The 24,718-nt window shown below is 47.2% G+C and overlaps 1 protein-coding gene across 7 annotated transcripts in view; it reads right to left on the bottom strand.

Annotated features, from left to right (window-relative positions):
- LOC132391523 (ankyrin-1-like) overlaps nt 1–23,936 on the bottom strand; it is a 449,124-nt gene extending 425,188 nt beyond the window's left edge. For 4 of the 7 annotated variants that reach the window (XM_059964825.1, XM_059964840.1, XM_059964849.1 and 1 more), the window contains exon 1: nt 23,707–23,936. In XM_059964825.1, coding sequence (XP_059820808.1) covers nt 23,707–23,832 — 126 coding nt within the window. In that variant the 5' untranslated portion in view covers nt 23,833–23,936. The remainder of the gene's footprint in view (nt 1–23,706) is intronic. The other 3 variants (XM_059964875.1, XM_059964884.1, XM_059964858.1) reach the window with 2 other exon arrangements.
- Between the last annotated feature and the right edge of the window lie 782 nt (nt 23,937–24,718).

The raw sequence follows: 24,718 nt of genomic DNA, 5'->3' as shown, positions 1-24,718 counted from the left end.
CAATGCACTGCTGCTGCAAAGACAACAAATTTCAGGACATATGCCGGTGGCATTAAACCTGATCCTCACACACAAGATGCTGGTGGATCACAGCAGGCCAGGCAGCATCTATAAGGAGAAACACTGTGGACGTTTCGGGCCGAGACCCTTCATCAGGACTAACGAAGGGTCTCAGCCCGAAATGTCGACAGTGCTTCTCCCTATAGATGCTGCCTGGCCTGCTGAGTTCCACCAGCATTTTGTGTGTGTTGTTTGAATTTCCAGCATCTGCAGATTTCCTAGTGTATGTTAAAACTGATCCTGAAGGTTTGACTGGAGAGTTTTCCAATCGTCTCTGGCTAGCCATGACGTTGTAATCTGCAGACACAGCAAATCATAGCTTGCGATCGACGGGAAGATCAATGTACTGGCTGGATCATTGCAAAGAACTGGTACAATAGAGCACCTCCCATTTACAAGATGAAAGGGTGAGGTAAAGGTTCAATGTATAGTTGGAAAGTGTGCACGTAACACTGTTTGGGTGATTTTTGAATCGGGGCAGAGTGCAGATAATGAACACTGAGCTGAATCGAAACACCTTTCGATTATATGTTTTTACATCCTGTAGTTTTTGTTGCCTTTTGCTCGATTTGCTTTTTTTGCGCATGGGGAGATGGGGTTTTAATGATTTTTACTGTGAACAGGTTCCATGATTCTTCTTTGTTTTGTGGTTGTCTGTAAGGATGGCGAACCTCAAGGTTGTTTAATGCAAACACACTTTGATAATAAACGGACTTTGAATCTTTGAATCCTTTGAAATGGGATGGCATAGTAGCACAGTTGTTCGCATAACCCTTTACAGTGTCTGTGGTCAGGGTTCAATTCCTGCCACTGTCTTTAAGAAGTTTGTCTATTCTTCCCGTGACCACATGGGTTTTTAAAGTTTAAAGTAAATTTATTATCAAAGTACATACATGTCGTGATATACCGCCCTGAATCATTTTCTTGCAGGCATTCACAGTAGAAGAATCAATGGAAAACTACACACAAAGACTGACAAACAACCAAAGTGCAAAAGACAAACTGTGCAAATACAAAAAATGATGATAATAATAATAATAATGATAAATAAGTAAATAAATAATACTGAGAATCTGAGTTGTAGAGTCCCCGAAAGTGAGTCCATAGGTTAGGGAATCATTTCAGAGTTGAACAAACAGAGAACATAGAATAGTACAGCACATTACAGGCCCTTCGGCCCACAATGTTGCGCCAACCCTCGAACCCTGCCTCCCATATAACCCCCCACCTTGAATTCCTCCATATACCTGTCTAGTAGTCTCTTAAACTTGAAGTGAGTGAAATTATCCATGATGGATCAGGGACAGTTATGGACCGTTTCCTTTGGGGGCTCCACATTCCAAAAACATTAAGGTTAGGGTTAGTGAGCTGTGGGCATTCTTCGTCGGCACTGGAAGCATGGCGACGCCTGTGGGCTGCCTCAGGTATGAACTGAGAGGTGGTGGTCTTTGACGCAAATGGCTCATTTCACTGTATGTTTTGACAAATAAAGATAATCTTTAATCTAAATATACAGGCTGAAGGAAAGTTCGAAGTTCAATCTACACTTATTATCGACGTATGCAGGCTATATACCATCAGAATCACCGCAATATCTCGCAAAATTTGTTGTTATGCAGCAGCAGTACAATGCAATATGCAGTAATAAAACTGAAAATTACACTGAAAGAATGCAGGTGACTGTAAAGGAACGGAAAAGCAGCTTTGGGGGGGATCAACACAACAGTGAGTTCCATTGGAGAGCCCCTGTGAAGTGTTGCCGTGGTGCCTGGACTTGTTCCTATGCCCTTTCATTCCACGACATGCTGTACAGTGTCTCACCCTGTCTCACCCTGTACTGCTACACCTGCAATGCACCTGCAATGCACGAGACATCAAGGCATTCCTTGAAACCGGTCATCATCGCAAACATTACATACACGTGGAAGGGAGGGAACAACTGGGCTCTGATGAAACGAGGCGGTTCAGTTGCTTATACAAGCTGAAGCAGCACAAACTGCATCAATATACATGCCCCTCGGTGTCCCATCTCAAAGAAATTGCTTCATAGGAAGGCGATTAAACACAAAGGTATTTATTTATACAGAGATCGTATTACCTTGTATTCAACAGATCTGTCGCAGGCAAAGCCCTTCCCACCAGTGAGTACATTTACAAGGAGCATCCATTCCCAAGGACTCCCACCACCCAGACCACGCTCCCTTTCTGCTACTACCATTGGCCAGGAGGTACAGGAGGCTAGGGTCCACACCACCAGGTTCAGGGGCAGTCAATCATCAGACTACTAAACCAGAGTGAATAACTTTACTGAACACAACTCCAAACTGATACTGCGACCTACAGACTAACTTTCAAGGACTCTTCACAACTCATGTTCTCAGTAATATTATTTTATTCATTTGCACAGTTTATCTTCTTTGGCACACTGGTTGTTTGTTAATCTTTGTTTATGTGTGTGATTTTGTAGTTTCTATTATTTTGTTAGCTTTCCTGCAAATGCCGTAGAATGCGGTAACATAAATGTACTTTGATAATAAACTTACTTAGAACTTTAAAATCAAACTATCTTTTGTCTGCTTCAAGTTAAAATCATAATAATATACTGTGTTATAATTAAGTACCGCAGAATGTGAAATGATATTGTACGAAAATGATACAAATCACCAAATCCCTCCAAAGATTAGCAGGCCAGCTATGACAATATCAGACATTCAGTGTGACGGGACCACTGGGTGAAGTATCACAGGGTCAGTGTGTGACGGGGACACAAGGTGAAGAGTCTCAAGGTGCAGGCAAGATGAGGATACTGGGTGAACTGTCAAAGGGTCATTGTGAGACGGAGACACTGGGTGAAGAGTCAGAGAATAAGGGTGAGACGGCGACACTGGTATCGGTGTTGGCATTGATTTATTATTGTCACGTGTCAGGAAAAAACTTCTGACGCCAAATGTTCATACGAATCGCATCACTGCACAGTGTGTTCAGCCAGAACAGGGTAAAACAAAAACAATGCAGAATAAAGTGTAAAAGCTACAGAGAACATGCATTCTAGGCAAACAGTAACAACAAAGATCATAACAGATAGATAGAGAAGTTAAGAGCTCATCTCATCATACAAGAGGCTCGTTCACGAGTGAGATAGAGGCTGTCCTCAAGTCCTGTGCCATGTGCTATCAGACTTTTGAATCGCCTGCCCAATTGGAGAAAGGAGAAGACAGAATGTCATTGATGGTGGGAACGGTGACTATTCTGGTTGCTTTCCTGAGACAGACAGAACTGTAGATGAAGCACCCGGAGTGGGAAATGGCTCCATAATGAGCTATGTCCAAACTCTGCAGTTTCTTGCCATTACATGCAGAGCAGTTGCTGTGCCAGGCCAGGTGTCACAGGGTCAGAGTGTGACACGGACTCAGGGTGAAACATCACAGGATCAGAGTGTGACACGGACACAGGGTGAGACATCACAGGGTCAGAGTGTGACAGAGACACAGGGTGAGACATCACAGGGTCAGAGTGTGACACGGACTCAGGGTGAGACATCACAGGGTCAGAGTGTGACACGGACACAGGGTGAGACATCACAGGGTCAGAGTGTGACACGGACTCAGGGTGAGACATCACAGGGTCAGAGTGTGACACGGACACAGGGTGAGACATCACAGGGTCAGAGTGTGACACGGACTCAGGGTGAGACATCACAGGGTCAGAGTGTGACAGAGACACAGGGTGAGGCATCACAGGGTCAGAGTGTGACACGGACTCAGGGTGAGACATCACAGGGTCAGAGTGTGACACGGACACAGGGTGAGACATCACAGGGTCAGAGTGTGACACGGACTCAGGGTGAAACATCACAGGGTCGGAGTGTGACACGGACACAGGGTGAGACATCACAGGGTCAGAGTGTGACACGGACTCAGGGTGAAACATCACAGGATCAGAGTGTGACACGGACACAGGGTGAGACATCACAGGGTCAGAGTGTGACACGGACACAGGGTGAGACATCACAGGGTCAGAGTGTGACAGAGACACAGGGTGAGACATCACAGGGTCAGAGTGTGACACGGACACAGGGTGAGACATCACAGGGTCAGAATGTGACACGGACTCAGGGTGAGACATCACAGGGTCAGAGTGTGACACGGACACAGGGTGAGACATCACAGGGTCAGAGTGTGACACGGACACAGGGTGAGACATCACAGGGTCAGAGTGTGACACGGACACAGGGTGAGACATCACAGGGTCAGAGTGTGACACGGACACAGGGTGAGACATCACAGGGTCAGAGTGTGACACGGACTCAGGGTGAGACATCACAGGGTCAGAGTGTGACACGGACACAGGGTGAGACATCACAGGGTCAGAGTGTGACACGGACACAGGGTGAGACATCACAGGGTCAGAGTGTGACACGGACACAGGGTGAGACATCACAGGGTCAGAGTGTGACAGAGACACAGGGTGAGACATCACAGGGTTAGAGAGTGACACGGACACAGGGTGAGACATCACAGGGTTAGAGAGTGACACGGACACAGGGTGAGACATCACAGGGTCAGAGTGTGACACGGACACAGGGTGAGACATCACAGGGTTAGAGAGTGACAGAGACACAGGGTGAGACATCACAGGGTCAGAGTGTGACAGAGACACAGGGTGAGACATCACAGGGTCAGAGTGTGACACGGACACAGGGTGAGACATCACAGGGTCAGAGTGTGACACGGACACAGGGTGAGACATCACAGGGTCAGAGTGTGACAGAGACACAGGGTGAGACATCACAGGGTCAGAGTGTGACACGGACTCAGGGTGAGACATCACAGGGTCAGAGTGTGACACGGACTCAGGGTGAGACATCACAGGGTCAGAGTGTGACAGAGACACAGGGTGAGACATCACAGGGTCAGAGTGTGACAGAGACACAGGGTGAGACATCACGGGGTCAGAGTGTGACACGGACACAGGGTGAGACATCACAGGGTCAGAGTGTGACACGGACTCAGGGTGAGACATCACAGGGTCAGAGTGTGACACGGACTCAGGGTGAGACATCACAGGGTCAGAGTGTGACACGGACACAGGGTGAGACATCACAGGGTCAGAGTGTGACACGGACACAGGGTGAAACATCACAGGGTCAGAGTGTGACACGGACACAGGGTGAGACATCACAGGGTCAGAGTGTGACAGAGACACAGGGTGAGGCATCACAGGGTCAGAGTGTGACAGAGACACAGAGTGAGACATCACAGGGTCAGAGTGTGACAGAGACACAGGGTGAGACATCACAGGGTCAGAGTGTGACAGGGACACAGGGTGAGACATCACAGGGTCAGAGTGTGACAGAGACACAGGGTGAGGCATCACAGGGTCAGAGTGTGACAGAGACACAGGGTGAGACATCACAGGGTCAGAGTGTGACAGGGACACAGGGTGAGACATCACAGGGTCAGAGTGTGACAGAGACACAGGGTGAGACATCACAGGGTCAGAGTGTGACATGGACACAGGGTGAGACATCACAGGGTCAGAGTGTGACACGGACTCAGGGTGAGACATCACAGGGTCAGAGTGTGACAGAGACACAGGGTGAGACATCACAGGGTCAGAGTGTGACACGGACACAGGGTGAGACATCACAGGGTCAGAGTGTGACACGGACACAGGGTGAGACATCACAGGGTCAGAGTGTGACAGGGACACAGGGTGAAACATCACAGGGTCAGAGTGTGACAGAGACACAGAGTGAGACATCACAGGGTCAGAGTGTGACAGAGACACAGAGTGAGGCATCACAGGGTCAGAGTGTGACAGGGACACAGGGTGAGACATCACAGGGTCAGAGTGTGACAGAGACACAGGGTGAGACATCACAGGGTCAGAGTGTGACACGGACACAGGGTGAGACATCACAGGGTCAGAATGTGACAGAGACACAGGGTGAGACATCACAGGGTCAGAGTGTGACACGGACTCAGGGTGAGACATCACAGGGTCAGAGAGTGACAGAGACACAGGGTGAGACATCACAGGGTCAGAGTGTGACACGGACACAGGGTGAGACATCACAGGGTCAGAGAGTGACAGAGACACAGGGTGAGACATCACAGGGTCAGAGTGTGACAGAGACACAGGGTGAGACATCACAGGGTCAGAGTGTGACACGGACTCAGGGTGAGACATCACAGGGTCAGAGTGTGACAGAGACACAGGGTGAGACATCACAGGGTCAGAGTGTGACACGGACTCAGGGTGAGACATCACAGGGTCAGAGAGTGACAGAGACACAGGGTGAGACATCACAGGGTCAGAGTGTGACAGAGACACAGGGTGAGACATCACAGGGTCAGAGTGTGACACGGACTCAGGGTGAGACATCACAGGGTCAGAGTGTGACACGGACACAGGGTGAGACATCACAGGGTCAGAGTGTGACACGGACTCAGGGTGAGACATCACAGGGTCAGAGTGTGACACGGACACAGGGTGAGACATCACAGGGTCAGAGTGTGACACGGACACAGGGTGAGACATCACAGGGTCAGAGTGTGACACGGACACAGGGTGAGACATCACAGGGTCAGAGTGTGACACGGACACAGGGTGAGACATCACAGGGTCAGAGTGTGACAGAGACACAGGGTGAGACATCACAGGGTCAGAGTGTGACAGGGACACAGGGTGAGGCATCACAGGGTCAGAGAGTGACAGAGACACAGGGTGATGCATCACAGGGTCAGAGTGTGACAGGGACACAGGGTGAGACATCACAGGGTCAGAGTGTGACAGAGACACAGGGTGAGACATCACAGGGTCAGAGTGTGACACGGACACAGGGTGAGACATCACAGGGTCAGAGTGTGACACGGACACAGGGTGAGACATCACAGGGTCAGAGTGTGACACGGACACAGGGTGAGACATCACAGGGTCAGAGTGTGACACGGACTCAGGGTGAGACATCACAGGGTCAGAGTGTGACAGAGACACAGGGTGAGACATCACAGGGTCAGAGTGTGACAGAGACACAGGGTGAGACATCACAGGGTCAGAGTGTGACACGGACACAGGGTGAGACATCACAGGGTCAGAGTGTGACACGGACACAGGGTGAGACATCACAGGGTCAGAGTGTGACACGGACACAGGGTGAGACATCACAGGGTCAGAGTGTGACACGGACTCAGGGTGAGACATCACAGGGTCAGAGTGTGACACGGACACAGGGTGAGACATCACAGGGTCAGAGTGTGACACGGACACAGGGTGAGACATCACAGGGTCAGAGAGTGACAGAGACACAGGGTGAGACATCACAGGGTCAGAGTGTGACACGGACTCAGGGTGAGACATCACAGGGTCAGAGTGTGCCACGGACTCAGGGTGAGACATCACAGGGTCAGAGTGTGACACGGACTCAGGGTGAGACATCACAGGGTCAGAGTGTGACACGGACACAGGGTGAGACATCACAGGGTCAGAGAGTGACAGAGACACAGGGTGAGACATCACAGGGTCAGAGTGTGACACGGACACAGGGTGAGACATCACAGGGTCAGAGTGTGACAGAGACACAGGGTGAGGCATCACAGGGTCAGAGTGTGACACGGACACAGGGTGAGACATCACAGGGTCAGAGTGTGACACGGACACAGGGTGAGACATCACAGGGTCAGAGTGTGACACGGACACAGGGTGAGACATCACAGGGTCAGAGTGTGACACGGACACAGGGTGAAACATCACAGGGTCAGAGTGTGACAGAGACACAGGGTGAGACATCACAGGATCAGAGTGTGGCACGGACACAGGGTGAGACATCACAGGGTCAGAGTGTGACACGGACACAGGGTGAGACATCACAGGGTCAGAGTGTGACTGAGTCACTGGGTGAGACATCACAGGGTCAGAGTGTGACAGAGACACAGGGTGAGACATCACAGGATCAGAGTGTGACACGGACACAGGGTGAGACATCACAGGGTCAGAGTGTGACACGGACACAGGGTGAGACATCACAGGGTCAGAGTGTGACTGAGTCACTGGGTGAAGTGTCACAACATCAGGATCACGGCAATGCAACATATTTTTAAAATACAATGTTAAGTATTTCTTTCAGAAATCAATCAAACTTGTGTCTGTTGGTGGTGGTGTTGAATGCAGTCTGTGTTCATTATTACATGTTAAAAAAGACACTTCTCATCTCTAAATCCATTTATTGCTTTACAAGACAGGCCGAATTAACCGCAACATTTGTCAAGGATGTGAACTGGCCGAATTAACTCCGAACTGACCCAATCTGTTCTGGAGAGGTGTCTGTGACAGTCTCGCATTCAGTCACAAAGGCAGTCATGCAGTGCTGACAGTGCAGGCATGTGCCTGAACCCCTGCATGAGCACGTGATGGCCGTCAGAAAGCACGGGCAGCTTTAACCTCAGGCTCTTTGTTTCCTCATCACTACGGCCAGCGTAATTTTAGTTTGGAAAACATCAGCATTATTCACAGGTGTCGAGCTGCCGAATGCAGAGTAGGTTCAGCCGAGGCAAACGAAAGGGTTATAGCTGTAGCAGCTGTGTGGGATATGGAGTCAAAGGATCGCTCGTGACAGCAACCAATATGGTTTATACTTTTTTGGCGTCACAGCAGATGACTTGGAAGTTTGCCATAGACTCTGCACCGGCAGAGAGTGTGGATTCTGACAGCAGAGTCACCTTGAGCTGTGTCCTGCAATGAGCAACAGGATATTCACAGAGTCTGCAGTTTCTCCTTGCCCATTCTGGTTGAGAGATGGCAATGTCAAAGCATTTACTGGATTGGACAGAGTGGTACAGAGAGAAGGTGGGATGTATCCAGAGTGCAGGCTAGCACTTTCAGATTTGGCAATGTGTCTGCATTCCTCATGAGGAATGATAGAGAACTGGATTTCAATGTGCTCAGCTCCAGACAATTCACCTTCCGACAGGTCTCAGAGAGAAACAATGGGTCAGAGACAAAGCAAGTTGTGGCAGGGGGAGTGTGGAGGGTGATTAGAGAGAGAGAGAGATGACAGGGTCAATAGCAGACAGCAAGGTAGAAAGATGTGGGGTTAGAGCGAGGGAGAGAGAAGCTAGGATAGAAAGATGTTTGGGATAGAGAGAAGTGAGAGAGAGAGTGGGGGAATAGAGAAAGAGAGAAAGGCTAAGGGGTAGAGAGGGAGAGAGAGGAGGGTTGAGGGAAGAGAGAGGTTGGAGGGGGGATAGGGAGGGAGAGAAGCCAGTGGGAAGGGAGGAAATAGCAGGAGAGAGAAAGAGAGAGAGAAAAAGAGAGATAGAGCTGATAATCAAAAGTTTTCAAAGTCATGAATAGATTCATCACAATGTATCCATTGAACCAGAGATCAGAAATGGAGCCAAGAACAGAAAGCATGGAAACACTCAGCAAGTTAGATAAAATCTGTAGAAAGAGAAACTGATTCACTGCCGAGCGCTTCCACATTTTCCATTTTCATTTCAGATTGATGGCGTCTGCAGATTCTCTGATAGGTATGGGAAATCTTTTTTTCCTTTATCAGGAGAGTTTTGATGCAAAGATCCTTGTCTGAGAACACAGGTTTCAGCATTGACTCACCTTGAAAATTATTTTACAGGGACACAGATATCAAACAGAAGATTGGTATCAGCCGGATAGTGCCGTCAAAACCAGCACAGTTAATGTTGGTTACATAGCATTCTCACGCTCGAAGATTTTATGGCTTTGGGCCTATACTCAATGGAAGTTAGAAGAATGATGAGGAGATCTCATTGAAACCTATTGTCTATTGAAAGGCCTAGATAGAGTGGATGTGGAGAGGAGGTTTTCTATAGAGGCAGAGCCTAGGACCAGAGGGTACAACTTCAGAATAGGACCATGGTCCTGGAGGAACGTTGTTTCATTTTTACTGTGTACTGTACCAGCAGTTATGGTTGAAATGACAATAAAAGCAACTTGACTTGACTTGACGTCTCTTTAGAACAGATATAAGGAAGAATTTCTTTAGTCAGAGGGAGGTGAATCTGTGGAATTCATTGTTACAGACAACTATGGAGGAAAGTCATTGGCTATAGTTAAAGCGGGGATTGATACATCCTTGATTAATCAGGGCATTGAAGATTACAGCGAGAATGGGGTTGAGAGGGATAATAAATCAGCTATGACGGAATTGTGGAGCAGACTTGATGGGCTGAATGGCTTAACGCTACTCCCATGTCTTGTGGTCCATATAAATTCCTTAGCTGCCTTAAAAAGGGGCATGCGTGTGTGCATGCATGTCGGTGCACCCGGGAGAGTATGCACGAGTCCGTCTCTCTGTTGTGTTAAACGTGGTCAGGCACTCTGGCCACTGTGAGTTGCATCGAGGATCTTCCAAACTGAACAACTCTCGAAAGCACAAGCAGCAGCACGGCACGGAGCGCAGTCCAGATGGGAACCGAGACCCACTCCAAGTAGCATCTCCACTTGAAAACGGTTTGGTGCTAATTAAATTTGCATAGCCATTGCTGTTTTATACATAAGCTGGTCAAATGCAGCACTGAGGCCTGTGTTACTCCGAGATCTCACAGTAGTCTGCTTACTTCCAGCTCGTTATGCTCACGACACACTCTAGCTCAGCATCACTGTGAGCCAGTCTTCACTGACGACAAGTATGCAGCACATTCAAAGCAGAAATGATGATTTAGACTGTTGGCTCCAGTCATAACCTGCTTCCCATATGTCTTATAGATCTTGTTTTGAAAGTAATTCCTTATCAACAGAAGTTTTTGTTCTTAATACTGCTAATACAAGAAGTTACAAGTATGGTTAAACTAACCGAGGCTGTGAACCTTCGGTTTGCTGAGAGCTTTAGTTATAATAAGCGTCATCACTATTCAAGGGTTTTGTCAATCCCATATCTCAGCACAGGTACAGGCAACTGAACACTCAACTGATATTGAAATATGAACCCTGAAAGAATCAGAATCAGGTTGATCTTCACTGACATACTGTAATATGGTGTTCTGTGCCAGCAGTACAGCTCAATACGTTGTCACCGTGAACAAGGTCACCAGAGAGATATTGAAGATAATGGATATAGAAGTGTTTTATTCAGCAAAAACATGCAACAGGCATCATATTGAGACACTCTTGTAAAGAGAGGCCTGCTACATAACATTTAATATGCTAAAGATCAACAGTAAAGGCAGGACAATTCTATAGTGACAATGTATCTACAGTGCTTCCTTTGAATTACATATAGTCTTCAAACAACTCCTTCGCACCCACACTCCAAACACTCAAAATGGACGTTAATCAGCATTGGCTGGTTTGCATCAACTCTGGCGCACAGCTCCAGGGAACCCACTGTTCAGAGCTGCATTTTAAATTCAGTCTACAATCCATATTCAGGTCTGAAGATTGGCTGCTGGTGAAATTCTTATTTCCTCTGTACTCTTAACTCCAGAATTTTCCCCTGGCACAATACGCAAAAGTTATAACAAGTCACAATAATATATAAGATATAAATAAATAATGCAAAACGAGAGCAAAATAGTGAGGTAGTGTTCATGGACCATTCAGGAATCTGATGACAGAGGCAAAGAAGCTGTTTCTATAATGTTGAGTGTGTGTCCTAAGGCTCCTACCTCCTTCCTGATAGTAGTAAGGAGAAGAGGGCATGTCCTGAGTGCTGGGTTCCTTCATGATGGACATTGTAGAAAATAAAACTCCATGGTGTAGAAGATAACATACTGGCATGGATTTCCACTTGGTAGCGAACAGGAAATAAGCAATAGGTATAAATATAAAGGGAAGTAAACATTTGGCGTTTCAGACTGTGATACTTCATCAGGGCCCAAGCTGATGAAGAGTCCAGGTGAATGGTCTTGACCTGATATGTCAACTGTCCATTTCCCTCCACAGATGCTGCCTGACCCACTGAGTTCCTCTAGCATATTATTTCTTGTTCCAGATTCCAGCATCAGCAGTCTCCTCTTTCTCTAGGTATAAATGTAGCTTTTTCTGTTCAGCAAAATGTGTTGGGTAGTGTTTCACAGGCATCACAACTACTCACAGTGTTAACAAAGACACAAAGAGTTTCACTAGACAGGTAAGTTAAGTGGCAAAGAGCGTTATAAACAGGTGACTAAGAGTATAGCCTTTTAAGTGAGTGGGGAAAAGATCAGGCATATGAACAATTATTCAGCAGATTCAAAGTATATTCATTATCAAAGTATATATAAATTGTACAACCTTGATATTTGTCTGCCTGCCCGCAGCCACAGAGCAAAAACCTCAAAAGAACCCAATTTAAAAAGGACCAACATCCAATGTGTAGAGGAAAAAAAAGAAACACAAATCATGCAAACAACAGCAATAGCATTCCAGACCAAATTTAGTCCATTGATGTAGAAAAATGTGAAGTTGTCCATTTCTAGAGGAAAAATAAAGATGATCAAAAATAAGAAAGCATGCTATCTAAGTGCTGAGAAGTTGCAGAGGGATCTGATCATTTATTCTAATGGGATATACTTGTATATAAATGCAGGGAGATTACGCTCAGTCACCACTTTATTAGGTACACTTGCACACCTGCTCGTTTATCCAAATATCTAATCAGCCAATCACGTAGCAGCAACTCAGTGCATAAAAGCATGGAGACATGGTCAGGAGGTTCAGTTGTTGTTCAGACCAAACATCAGAATGGGGAAAGAAATGTGATCTAAGTGACTTTGACTGTGGAATGATTGTTGGTGCCAGGCTGGATGGTTTGAGTATCTCAGAAACTGCTGATCTCCAAGGACTTTCACGCACGACTGTCTCTGGAGCAGCAGTTCCCAATCTTTTTATGCCATGGACCCCTAACATTGACTGAGGGGTCAGTGGACCCCAGGTTGGGAACCTCAGCTAGAGTTTAGACAGAATGGTGCAAAAAACAAAACCCAAAAAAAGCATCCAGTGAGTGGCAGTTTTGTGGATAAAAATGCCTTGTTAATGAGAGAGAGGTCAGAGGAGAATGGCCAGACTGGTTCAAGCTGACAGGGAAGCAACAGTAACTCAAGTAACTACCCGTTACAACAGTGATGTGCAGAAGAACATCTCTGAACGCACAACATGTTGTATCTTGAAATGGATGGGCTACAGCAGCAGCAGACAATGAACATCCACTCAGTGGCCACTTTATTAAGCACGAGGTATCTGATGAGTTGGCCACTGATTGTAAATGTAGGGAGATAATATTTTAGTCATATACTGCAACAGAGAGACCACCTCTGAAATACTGTGTATAGTGTTGGTGTCCTTACTAAGGAAGGGAAATGCCACTCAGAGATGATTTACTGGAAGGGTCCTCCACAACCTGGATCAACATATTGATGTTGTGTGGAGGCCTGCGTACTTCAAGGACTCCATCAGGTGATGCCAGCTCAGGGCCACCCATTTTGGAATGGCTATGGACGAGATGTCAGATGAAGATTGATTCAATTCTGGTTCCCAAGCAGAAAGACTCGTGTCTGCCCCTCCTGGGCTACATTTCATCTTGACAAAAAGTGTGAAGGGAAAAAACATCTGCCATACAAAACAACAACAAACTGGACGGGAGAGGTATTTAATTTAGAGGAAAGGTTTGAAGAAATAGAATTGGATCTGTTGGAGTTTGAGGTATACAAGGACCTGCGAGGGTAGACATCGAGAGCAATGTTCCCTCTAGTTTGTAATGACCAGTATGTGCAAAAATCTTGTGCTGTGCAATTTTGTGCCCAGTGACAAAAACTTGTGCGCAAAGAATAATTTCTTCAACAAAAACTGTACAAACAAGCCAGTTCAAATCATCACAAGCATCACCTCAACACGCTCCGCATCAGAAACTGGAAAGATTGTAAAACATCGTGAAATATACTTAAAAATGCCAACGAGGTAGAGAGGGTGACAACCTCTTGTGCACCATTTAGATTCCTTTGTGCGCTTGTAGCAAATGATGTGTGCACGCGCACACCCACACCCACACAAACCTCAGAGGGAACACTGATAGAGAGGATATTTCCTGGAGGAAAACATGAGGAAACCTTCCATCGGGGAGGAGATACAAACACCTGAAACCATGTACCCTACCAGCAGGCTCCAGAAAAATTTCTATCACACTGTTATAAGACAATTGAGCAATGTGTCTCTTGTAAAATAGGTTGGACTATTGACACCACAATCTTCCTCATCCTGACTGTCTACCTGCATTACACTTTCTGTGACTGCAACATTTCATTCAGCATTCTGCTGTTGTGTTAGCCTTGTACTACCACTAAGCACTGATGTAATGATCTGCATGGATGCAATGTAAAACAATGTTCTTCGGTACAATAATAAATCTATTGACTCCCTATATTAACCAACGTCGAGCGGAGGTTTTCTCACAGAAAAATTGAGATTCAGGGATCCCTATATAAAATCAAAAGATCAACCACTTAAGGTGGAAATATTGCTCTCAGAGGGTCATGAGACTGAAACATCCTTCCCCAAGGGCCTAATGGAAGCGGAGATGCAGTAGATAGATAGTTGTAGTAAGATGGTTGTGTGCTCGGATACAGCAGCCTCTACAGGACCAACCAAAGGTGATATTGATTTTTTTCAATGTGCTATTTACAATCACCATGCTGGACATTAAGAATTTAATTATTTTGCAGGTCTACTCCATCAGGGAGTTGCTCGTTGGCAGAGAAACTGAAGGAGCTGGACTTGCTGCAGTTTGTGCAGCTGCTTGTGTCAGAGAGGCACTGGAGTTGTCACGTGAAAGCAGTGTGCAGTCTGCAGCCAGTGATTGTCGGAGTCGCTTCCCTTGTGATCGCAAGACCCCGTTGGATCTTGGTAATGTGGAGTGCTGCAAGTCCAGTTCACTGGTTTATTGGCAGGACTGACGGCGGGGGAGTTGTGCGGCCTTGGCCGTGGGAAGGAATAGCCCTCACGCCGTGGTGTCGGCTGTTTGCAGCCACTCAGGAGAGAGGCATCGGGGCCAATGCCAGAGGTGGTATGCCACAGTGTCCATGCTGGAGTCAGTGCTGCCCTCCAGTGTTCACTTGGTGGATAACAAGTTGTATTGTGCTTGACCAGATTGCTGCAACATTTATGGACTCAGCGACTCGGACTCTGTTTTTTTACATAACTATATTTTACTGATATCTTATAAGTGCTAAATGTGCCTTATGCTGTGTATAACTGTTGGTACTGTGTTTTGCACCTTAGCCGTGGAGTAATGCTATTTCGTTTGACTGTATTCATGGGTATTCATGTATGGTTGAATGACAATTAAACTTGAACTTCAAGAGCAAAAAAAGGGTGAAAAGTTACCACAGGCAGAGTTGATGTTTGAATCTGATTAGCATTGATCCTATTCAGTGATGGAGTCAATCTGAGAGACTGACTGGTTTAATCCTATTTCAATTCATATACTTATATTCAAAATGGGGGGGTGCGGTGTAGATACACCTCCACCAAAGGAGGTGTAAGGTTGCCCTTGCGCAGGGTGTATCACTTGCTTAGCCCACCTCCCCACCCCTGATCATCGTCACGTGAAGCCATGGAAGCAAGTGCTGAATGGTCGTACAAACAGCCGGTGCAAATCACAAGTCCTGGTTATGCGATCACTGACGCCAGGCAGACAATCTCTGAAGAGCATTGATAATGGCTGGGGTCACCCCTCTTGTAAAGACACTGCCCAGGAAAAGGCAATGACAAGCCACCTCTTAGAAAAATTTGCCAAAAACAATCATGGTCACGGAAAGACCATGATCGCCCATGCCATACCACACAGCACATGATAATGAAGATGATGACATTCAAAATAGTAAAACTCTGCATCTGCCTCAGCAGATGCTTAGGTGCCAGTATCTTGTTTTAATCTTAGGTGGCACTCCTGTAAGCTGCAAACATCTTGTTCACTACAATACTCACAAACATTGTCCTGTGGGTGAACAGGATTAAATGATTTATGAGACAGCATCTTTTTAAAAGCAGCTGTACTATGAAGCAATGCTCAGCGACAGCCCTTCTATCAAAGACAGACAGTAGCAGGTATGACCAGCCTGAGCAGATTAAATGTGCAGGGATATGGGAAAGCAGATAAATGGAAACCATGACAAGGCATTTCTTCAGTCCAGGGACTTCATACAACAGTACTGAATCAAAGGTGAACTCTAACCACAAACTTGAATGGTTTATATATAGAACATTACATAATTTGATATCCGATTAAAAGCCTTTATTTTGGTTCATTTGAAGCCCAGCATTTACTGTGCATCCATAATTTCCCCGGATGGGAATGGGTCACCTTCAGGAACCCTTGCAGTCCTGCTGATAAAGGTAGTCCCTCAGTGCAGTGAGGAAGGTGTTTAGACCAAGCAATGATGAGGAAACAATATTGCCTATTTGGTGTAGTGTGTAGCTTGGAGGGAACCTGCCGTTGGTAGGTTTCTACGTCCTGGGTGATTTTAACTTCCCTGTTGGTATTGGACAGTGGTTACTGTAGTTTCCTTGGCAAGCAGATGGCACCTAATTGCATTTGCCCTAATTGAAGTGGACAGGACATACCTGTATAATTTGTTAAAGAAACACCACCTCCAGCCAATCTTATTTCTTGTCCCACTATCACTCTTTCTCCCTGCACTATCATGCTTTTAATTATTTAATCTCTCCAGTTCTCCAAACCTCTCCAACTCTCCTCTCCTTCACTGAACCTTAAATCCTATCCACCTCCAATTTCTCCAAGTCCAGCTGAAAGGTCACTGATTTGAAACACTAACTCCACTCCCTCTGCACAAGCTCAGCAGAATCTGCAGAGATTCAACCCTCATTTTGGTCCATGCACCACCTCTCTTGGCATCCACTGCCTGCTACACCAATGGCATTCCTTGCTGAAGGTCAACACTGGCACACCTCAGGGGTGTGTGCTTCACCCACTGCTCTACCCTCTCTATACCCATGACTGTGTGGCTAGGCATAGCTCAAATATCATTGATAAATTTGATACAACCATTGTTGATAGAATCTCAGATGGTGACGAAAGAGCGTACAGGAGTGAGATATGCCAACTAGTGGAGTGGTGTCGCAGCAACAACCTGGCACTCAACGTCAGTAAAACAAAAGAGCTGATTGTGGACTTCAGGAGGGGCAAGACAAAGGAACAGATACCAATCCTCATAGAGGGATCAGAAGATGAGAGAGTGAGCAATTTGAAGTTCCTGGGTGTCAAGATCTCTGAGGACCTAACCTGGTCCCAACATATCAATGCAGTTATAAAAAAGGCAAGATAGTGACTGTGCTTCATTAGGAGTTTGAAGAGATTTGGCATGTCAACAAATACACTCAAAAACTTCTATAGATGTACCGTGGAGAGCATTCTGACAGGCTGCATCACTGTCTGATATGAGGGAAGGTGGGGGGGGGCGGAAATTGAGGGGACTACTGCATTGGACAATAAGAAGCTGCAGAGGGTTGTAAATTCAGTCGGCTCCATCTTGGGTACTAGTCTACAAAGTACCCAGGACATCTTCAAGGAGTGGTGCCTCAGAAAGGGAGCATCCATTATTAAGGACCTCCAGCACCCAGGGCATGCCCTTTTCTCATTGCTACCATCAGGAAGGAGATACAGAAGCCTGAAGGCACACACTCAGCGATTCAGGAACAGCTTCTTCCCCTCTGCCATCCAATTCCTAAATGGACATTGAACCCTTGGACACTACCTCACTTTTTCAATATATATCATTTTTGTTTTTGCACAATTTTTAATCTATTCAATATATGTATAACAATTTATTTATTTATTCTTCTATATTGCATTGAACTGCTGCTGCTAAGTTAACAAATTTCACAACGTACGCCGGTGATAATAAACCTGGTTCAGATTCCGACCCTGATTTAGGGCAATGATCCAGCTCTGGCAGTGTTCAGGGCTTCCTTCATCTTGTCTGTTGCTTCCTCTCAGTTTTCACTACTGTCTATTCATGCAGGTCCCGGGTGGAGACTCAGGAACACCATCACACTCAGATGTAGAAGGATACTTCATTGCTGTTTCCTAACAATTTAGTTTTACCAGCCAGGGTTGTTAGCCCTGAGCTGAAACCCTGAACCTGGAGGACTGGAGGAGGACACTCTTAGGCTGGCTTCTACCCTTTGATCTGTTTGGCATGGTTGACCCTGCCAAGACCCAAAGCAAGAACTCTCTGAGTCACTGAAGCACGCAAGCCTCCAAACGCTATGACCAGGATGTGGTCTCGTTGGAGGCACCACTCCTGGACCCAGTGTTAATGGTGGTGCCACATGGTCACTGAGTTACACAGTATGGAAACAGACCATTCAGCCCATCCGGTCTATGCCAACTGAGATGTTCCATCCAAGCTGGTATTTGATGATGAGTTGAAGTCTCTCATCCTGAGCACATTCAGAGCCTTTGATCCTCTCTGCTCAACCTAGAGGTGTGGTTAGTGTTAATCAGTAGCACCATGATGTACCCAATCAAACTAATTGAGATCAACAGCCAACGTTCTGGTGTTCCAAGGCCACTCTTTCCTAACAGTAACTAGAGCAGCTGCTGTCCTACCAGGTCATGTTAAGGAATGATGGAAGAGGTTTAAATGTTAGCTATAACTTACAATCTGTGAGTTCAACAATGCCAGATTGCAGGCTTGACTTGGTTGCATAATACGGCTCCCAATTTAGACATCAAACCGCTGAACAAAGCCCTTTACAATGCCGATTGAGCTGGGTCCATACTTGTCATGTCCACATCTAGCTGAAAGGTGAGTTCAGAATCACGCCTTGCTGTTGGTCCAGAGTCACTTGTTCATACAGGGTAGGGGCATTATTATTTCATTTATAGATACGTCATAGGACTTCCCAGCCCAGTGAGCCACTCCACCCAGCAACCCTCCTACTTAACCCTAGCCTAATCTTTAAGACAAGTTGCAAAGATCAATTAACCTACTAACCAGTACATCTTTGGACTGTAGGTGTAAATGAGAGTACCTGGAGGAAACCCACACATGCATAGGGAGGACATACAGATTCCTTACAGAGGACGCTGGAACTGAACTCCAAACTTTGACATCCCGAGCAGTAATAGTGTTGCACAAATCGCTATGCTACTCTGGCACCCAATTCTAGATGACGTAATTTAGTGGATTTAAATTTTGGAGCAGCAGTGGTGGGCCTTGAATTCGGATCACATGGAGAAGAAAATATTAGCGGGACACGGTCTGAATGAAGACGAATGGGATAGGCATAGCGGATGAATTGGGCCAAAGGGCCTGTTTTCATACTGTGTAACTCTATGAACCCATTGTTATTCCAGTCCTCTTCAGCAGCTTAACCTTGACACCCTTCTTTGAATACTGTACACAAAAGAATGACATTTTGTCACAGAGGGTAAGTATTTGGCACAAGAATGTGATATCTTGTAACAGATAATCCACATTTAGATTTTTGAGATATGCTGTTTAGCTCTCTTGCTTCAATTGCCATTGTTTAGTAATGCTTTCAGTATAACAGTTCTTTATTTATAGTTTCTCCATCACTATTGGCAAAGTAATATTTGAACATCCATTGCCTACTTTTCCCTTTCCATTCCTTTGCCATAGCAGTATTGGAAAGTTAGGTGAGGCAAAAGAGATGAGCTTCATTTGTCATTGAAACAAAGAAATGTGTTGCATTGCGTCAACAAACAACGCAGTCTGGGGATTGTGCTCGGACGGCTCACAAGCGTCCCCACACTTCGAACATGCAGCAAATGCCCGCTGACCCTAACCTGTGGGAGGAAATCAGAGCACCCAGAGGAAAACCGCGCAGACGTGGAGAGAGCGTACAAACTCGTTAAGGGCAGTGGTGAGAACTGAACCCTGGTCGGTGGCTCTGTAAAGCAATCACACTAGATGCTGCGCGACCATATAAGGAAAGGATCCATTTAGGAATAGTGCAAACAGCACCCAGAATGATGCTTTCATCACATTAACCCTCACTGAGAAAAGAAAGCAATAAGTAATTACAAATTTTGAGAGAACCCCACATTAAATATCTACCACCCTTAATTCAGGTTTTATCACCATGCTGCATCCTGCCCAAGGTATATTATTATTCTCTTGTGACGTTACCTGTTGCAGCTTAGAGAAGGTTCAGAATATTTACTCCTTTCTGTGAATTACTACTTCAAGGTTCAAACAATTTGTCTACAGTCATGCTTGGTGGGTTAGAGATCAGCCAATGGTCTTAAACTCCAAAATACATTGATTAGCGAACTCCAACCCTCTCAAGAATAACACCAAGCTCACAAACATTCACTTGACACTCACACCCTGTGCATATTTACATCAGAAAAAAAGACTGATGTTAAAGACACAGGTTATGAGATGAAGGGCAGCAATAGATTTGAGGTCATACTCTAATGATACGCAAATAAAAGCCAAACAAATGTTTGTTTGGAAATTTCACCTCTTGATTATGTTTGATTGTGAGACAGCTTGCAGACATTACATCTCCCAATCACATACCCCCATTTTTTTCTGACAGTAATATGCAAAGTACTGGAGAACACAGACTTCTCCTTGAAACAGAGGAGATTAAGGACAGACCTGACAAAGAGGCTCAAAGTTAGGAAGGGGTTTAGTGGGTTAAAAGCTGAAAAACTTTTCTACATGAAGGAGGAACAGAGACCCCAGAGCAAGTAGTGCTGACTGGCAAGAGATGAGTTGTTGAGATGTGGACCATCCTCTCCCTAAGGAGCAGGGAGTTTCTGTAGTAACTTTCAGAAGTGAATTGAATAAACTTTTCAATGTATTTGTATATAGAGAGCTCAACAAAACAGAGGGTTACAAGACCTGGATGGTCTGCCAAGGAACCAGAAGTGCAGTGATTCAATGTCCTATGTTCTATGTTCAATAGATTTGCAGTGAAGGGGTTATAGCATGCATGGGAGGTTGAGAATTCCCTAAAGATCTGTGGGATCAATCAAGATGTGAGTGAGGTTCTCCCGTTGTATCCCTTCTCTTACTGCACCTGAGGTGAACATATGATCTCCTGACCTGTGTACTCTGTACTCATTCTGAAGAAACTGCCCAATGTTGTGGTTTCTGCTTGTCAGTTCAGACCACACTGAAGAGCAGATCCCCCAACAACAACATTGATGCAGGAGCCCAACACAAATCTAGCCACGTCTGGCTCCCAGCAACTCCCAATGCCGAACGCTTCAGAGACGCGCAGCTTCCCTTCTCCGGCTGAGGGCACCAAGTACAAAGATGGGAAAAGTTAGCCCAGTGCGAGAAAACAGAATACGATCAGTCAAGGCAAAGCTGGATTTAGGTCCTAATGCCTACAGTTTCAAAATCAGATTTATTTATCACATGTACGTCAAAATGCGTCATTTGCGCTAACAACCAGCACACCAATGGATGTACTGGGGGCAGCCCACAAGTGTCATCATGCTTTCCAGTGCCTACGTAACATGCCCACCCTGCTCAGCAGAACAACACAGAACACAGTAAAACAGAAGATAACAAGCAAGAACAACAACAGGATTCTATGATGGGAAGACGTTGTGTAGACAGAAGCCATGAACTGGGAGATCCACCCTGCTGGGTTCTGCTTTGCTAACGTGTGCCTCTGTTTGCTGGGCTTTAACTGAGTTTGTTGGATAGTGTTTCAGTATTACATGGTGCTTCGAATAACTTGAGCAAGCTAACTTCGAGCATGCAGGGCAAGAATGAGTTATTTAACAATAACCAGCCACTGGCGAGTCTAGCACCCTGATAGAAATGTAACCTGGCCCTTAAACTCATGAAAGTCAAATGAGTGAATGGCTGGACTTGGTACGTGCGGGTTGAAATGGAGACTGCTGAAGATAGGTATGCAGGTCGTACAGCGTCTTCAGAGAGAGAAGATTGGTTAACGTTGCAGCTTCAATGAAATGGCATCAACTTCCCCCTCCAAAGATGCTGCCTGACTCACTGGTCCCTTCCAATGTTTTCTATTTTTATTTTGGATTTCCAGTGACTTGCCTTTCCACTAGTGCCCTTGAAACGAGTTGCTGGTCTCTTTAAGTACCTGGTGCTGTCGCACTGTGGTTGCTGAGCACCTGACCATGGCTGGTACTCACAATCCCTCCTGACGCTGGGTAGCTATAATGCAATCGGTGTCACAGACAATGGAACATCCCTTAAACCAGATAATTAGTCAAGAGGAGGTTACCCACAAACTGAAGGTTACCAGATGTGCCTTTATGCTGGAAACAGGTTGGAGGTTCAGGCAGACCAGGAGGGGATGACTCCACCAGATCTGCATGATGGACTAAATTAACACACATATGATGGGCCAAATGGCCTCCTGCGTGGAAAATATCCAATGATGTCATGGTTCCGTGATCCCAGACATTAGAATCACAGTCTCCCGAACCTTAAGCACTATATTTCATAACACCTGACGAAATACAACTCAGACTGGCCAGCAAATCCTCAGCTATTGCAGAGACATCATTTGTTAAAACTCCGGCTCCTGACATCGCAATCACACTTAATCTTGTGTCAACATTTTTCGGCAGTTGTTTCCGTCTACTGCAGCCAGCACGCGCATACAGCTGCGGGACTTCGCGTCACTTCAACGCTATTGCCCTTCCAAATCAACCTTGCCCGTGGCGCAGGCAGGAGATACCCCTGGGCAGGTCTCAGACCGTTGGCCGGAATGCTTCGTTCCGTGGTTGTCCCCAGAAGGAGGTTGTTCTAAACGTTTCTGCATCCTGTGAAACTGCACCAACAAGTGTACGTGCTCGCAGACTCTTACAAACTTTACACAACTTAGCAAGTCAAAGGCAACCGTGGATGGAGGTTACACTCGCTGAGGCGCGGTGGAGTCCAAACGCATCTGATCCCACTTCAAGTGTCTTCGGAAATTACTGAATTGCCCACCTCCCTGCCGCTGAACTTGACTTCCTTTGCTAATCACCTGCTTCTTCTGCCTTCCCCTTCCCTCGCTTCAGTGCTGGGGTTGAATTCGCCCTTGGTCAGCTCAGGACCACTGACCCGTGGCGGTTCTGGTCCCTGAGCGCTGCGGCTTCACCCATAGCCGCCTCTTTCACGCTCAGCATTCACCCGGAATTGATGGGTGCTCGGCGACAGAGGGAATACATCACCTGTCACCCCGCCCCCCAACTCTGCCTCACTGTAACCCCAATTCCCTCCATCGCGCTCACCATCCACTCCATCTTATTCACCTTCTCCCCCAACCCAAACGCCCTCGCCACTCATCTTCACTCCCTCCGGTCCGTAGACCGCTCAGCGGCGTTCCTACCTTGCCTCTCTCTTACCCCTGGATCCCACTCAGCCCCATTCACCCTCTCCCTCATTCTCTACCGCACTCACTCATTCACACCCCTCAACCCCAGCACTCGGGGTGGGGGGGGGGGGTGGAGGTAGATGCCTCACCTTCTTCCCCTCTTTCTGTCTCACCTCTTCCCCCTCACCTCGCCCTCCCCAACCCCTTACACCCGGGAGGTCGTTCAGTGACAGAGATGGTGGCTCGTCTCCTGCCCCAACCTGCCTCACCGTCACCCCTTCCGTCCGTCCCGTTCACCCCCACCTCTCGCACCCCAACTTCTTCCACCTTCTCTAAACTCCTTCCTACCTTTTTCTTGCGCTCCCGGGAACGGTTCCTCTTCTTCCGTTTCTCCTCCTCCTTCTTCTCCAGCTCGAGATGCGCCTGAGCCTCCACATCTTTGATCTTCTTCAGCTGCTTGGCGGCTTGAGCCATGTCAGGTCGGACCCCGGGGTGGAGGGAGCCCCGCTGCACGCGTGGCCCGCACTCACTCCCTCGCTCCGGGGCGAGCTGCCCTGTCTCTCGGCTCTCTGGCGCTTCACGCCCGCAGCCTGCACATCACTTGGTTTCAAATCAGCAATGCGTTGTCCTCACCGGCGCTGCTGCTGCTGCCTCGGGGTCCGGCAGCGAGAGATCCCTCCATTCCGCAGCCCACGGCCGCTGTGAACTCGGACTGTGCACACAGACATCATTCAGCCTCCCCCGTGGGGCTGGGTCTGTGGGGGGCGGGGGTGGGGGGAGGTTGGTGTGGTGGTGCGTCTACCTCGCCCTGCACTGGAAGACCCCAGGACGCTGCGGAGACTGGGCGGGATCAGGACCCGGGTCCTAGAGGGGTGGGGTTCAGGGTATATGGGCAGCGGGTGGGTGCCCGCGGGACTGCGCCCCCCGCCCGTCGGCTGCCGCCTGGATAAGACCGAGCCTGCAGCGCTGCTGATGCAGACTGGAGCTGCAGAGCGAGCAGCGGCCGCGGCGCAGCCCCGACCCACCTGAGGCTGGAAGCCCCCGGCAGGTGCAGCGCGCCCGCGCCGGCACCGCTCAGACCCGCCCGCGGCCACTCCGCCCGTCCCGCCCCGACTGTTCGGGCCAAGTTGAAGCGCTTCTCATTCTCTCTGATTTGTGTTTGTGTGTGTATGTGGGGGGGAGGTGGTGTTGTAGTGTGTGTTGTGATGCTTACAGCACTCCTGACGTAAACGGCGGACGTTCCTGTTCCATAATGCAGGAGGCTGGTAGCCAGGCAAGGGTGCTTCAAAGAGAAGCGTGTTTAATGCACTGTGCACGGCTGCAGTACTTTCCCCAGAATTAAATCAAAGCCCCGTCCATG

The sequence above is a fragment of the Hypanus sabinus genome, chromosome 1 (genome assembly GCF_030144855.1).
Source record: "Hypanus sabinus isolate sHypSab1 chromosome 1, sHypSab1.hap1, whole genome shotgun sequence".
NCBI lineage: Eukaryota > Metazoa > Chordata > Chondrichthyes > Myliobatiformes > Dasyatidae > Hypanus > Hypanus sabinus.
Note: the sequence above shows the minus strand (reverse complement) of the source record. Positions and strands in the feature narration are given on the sequence as shown.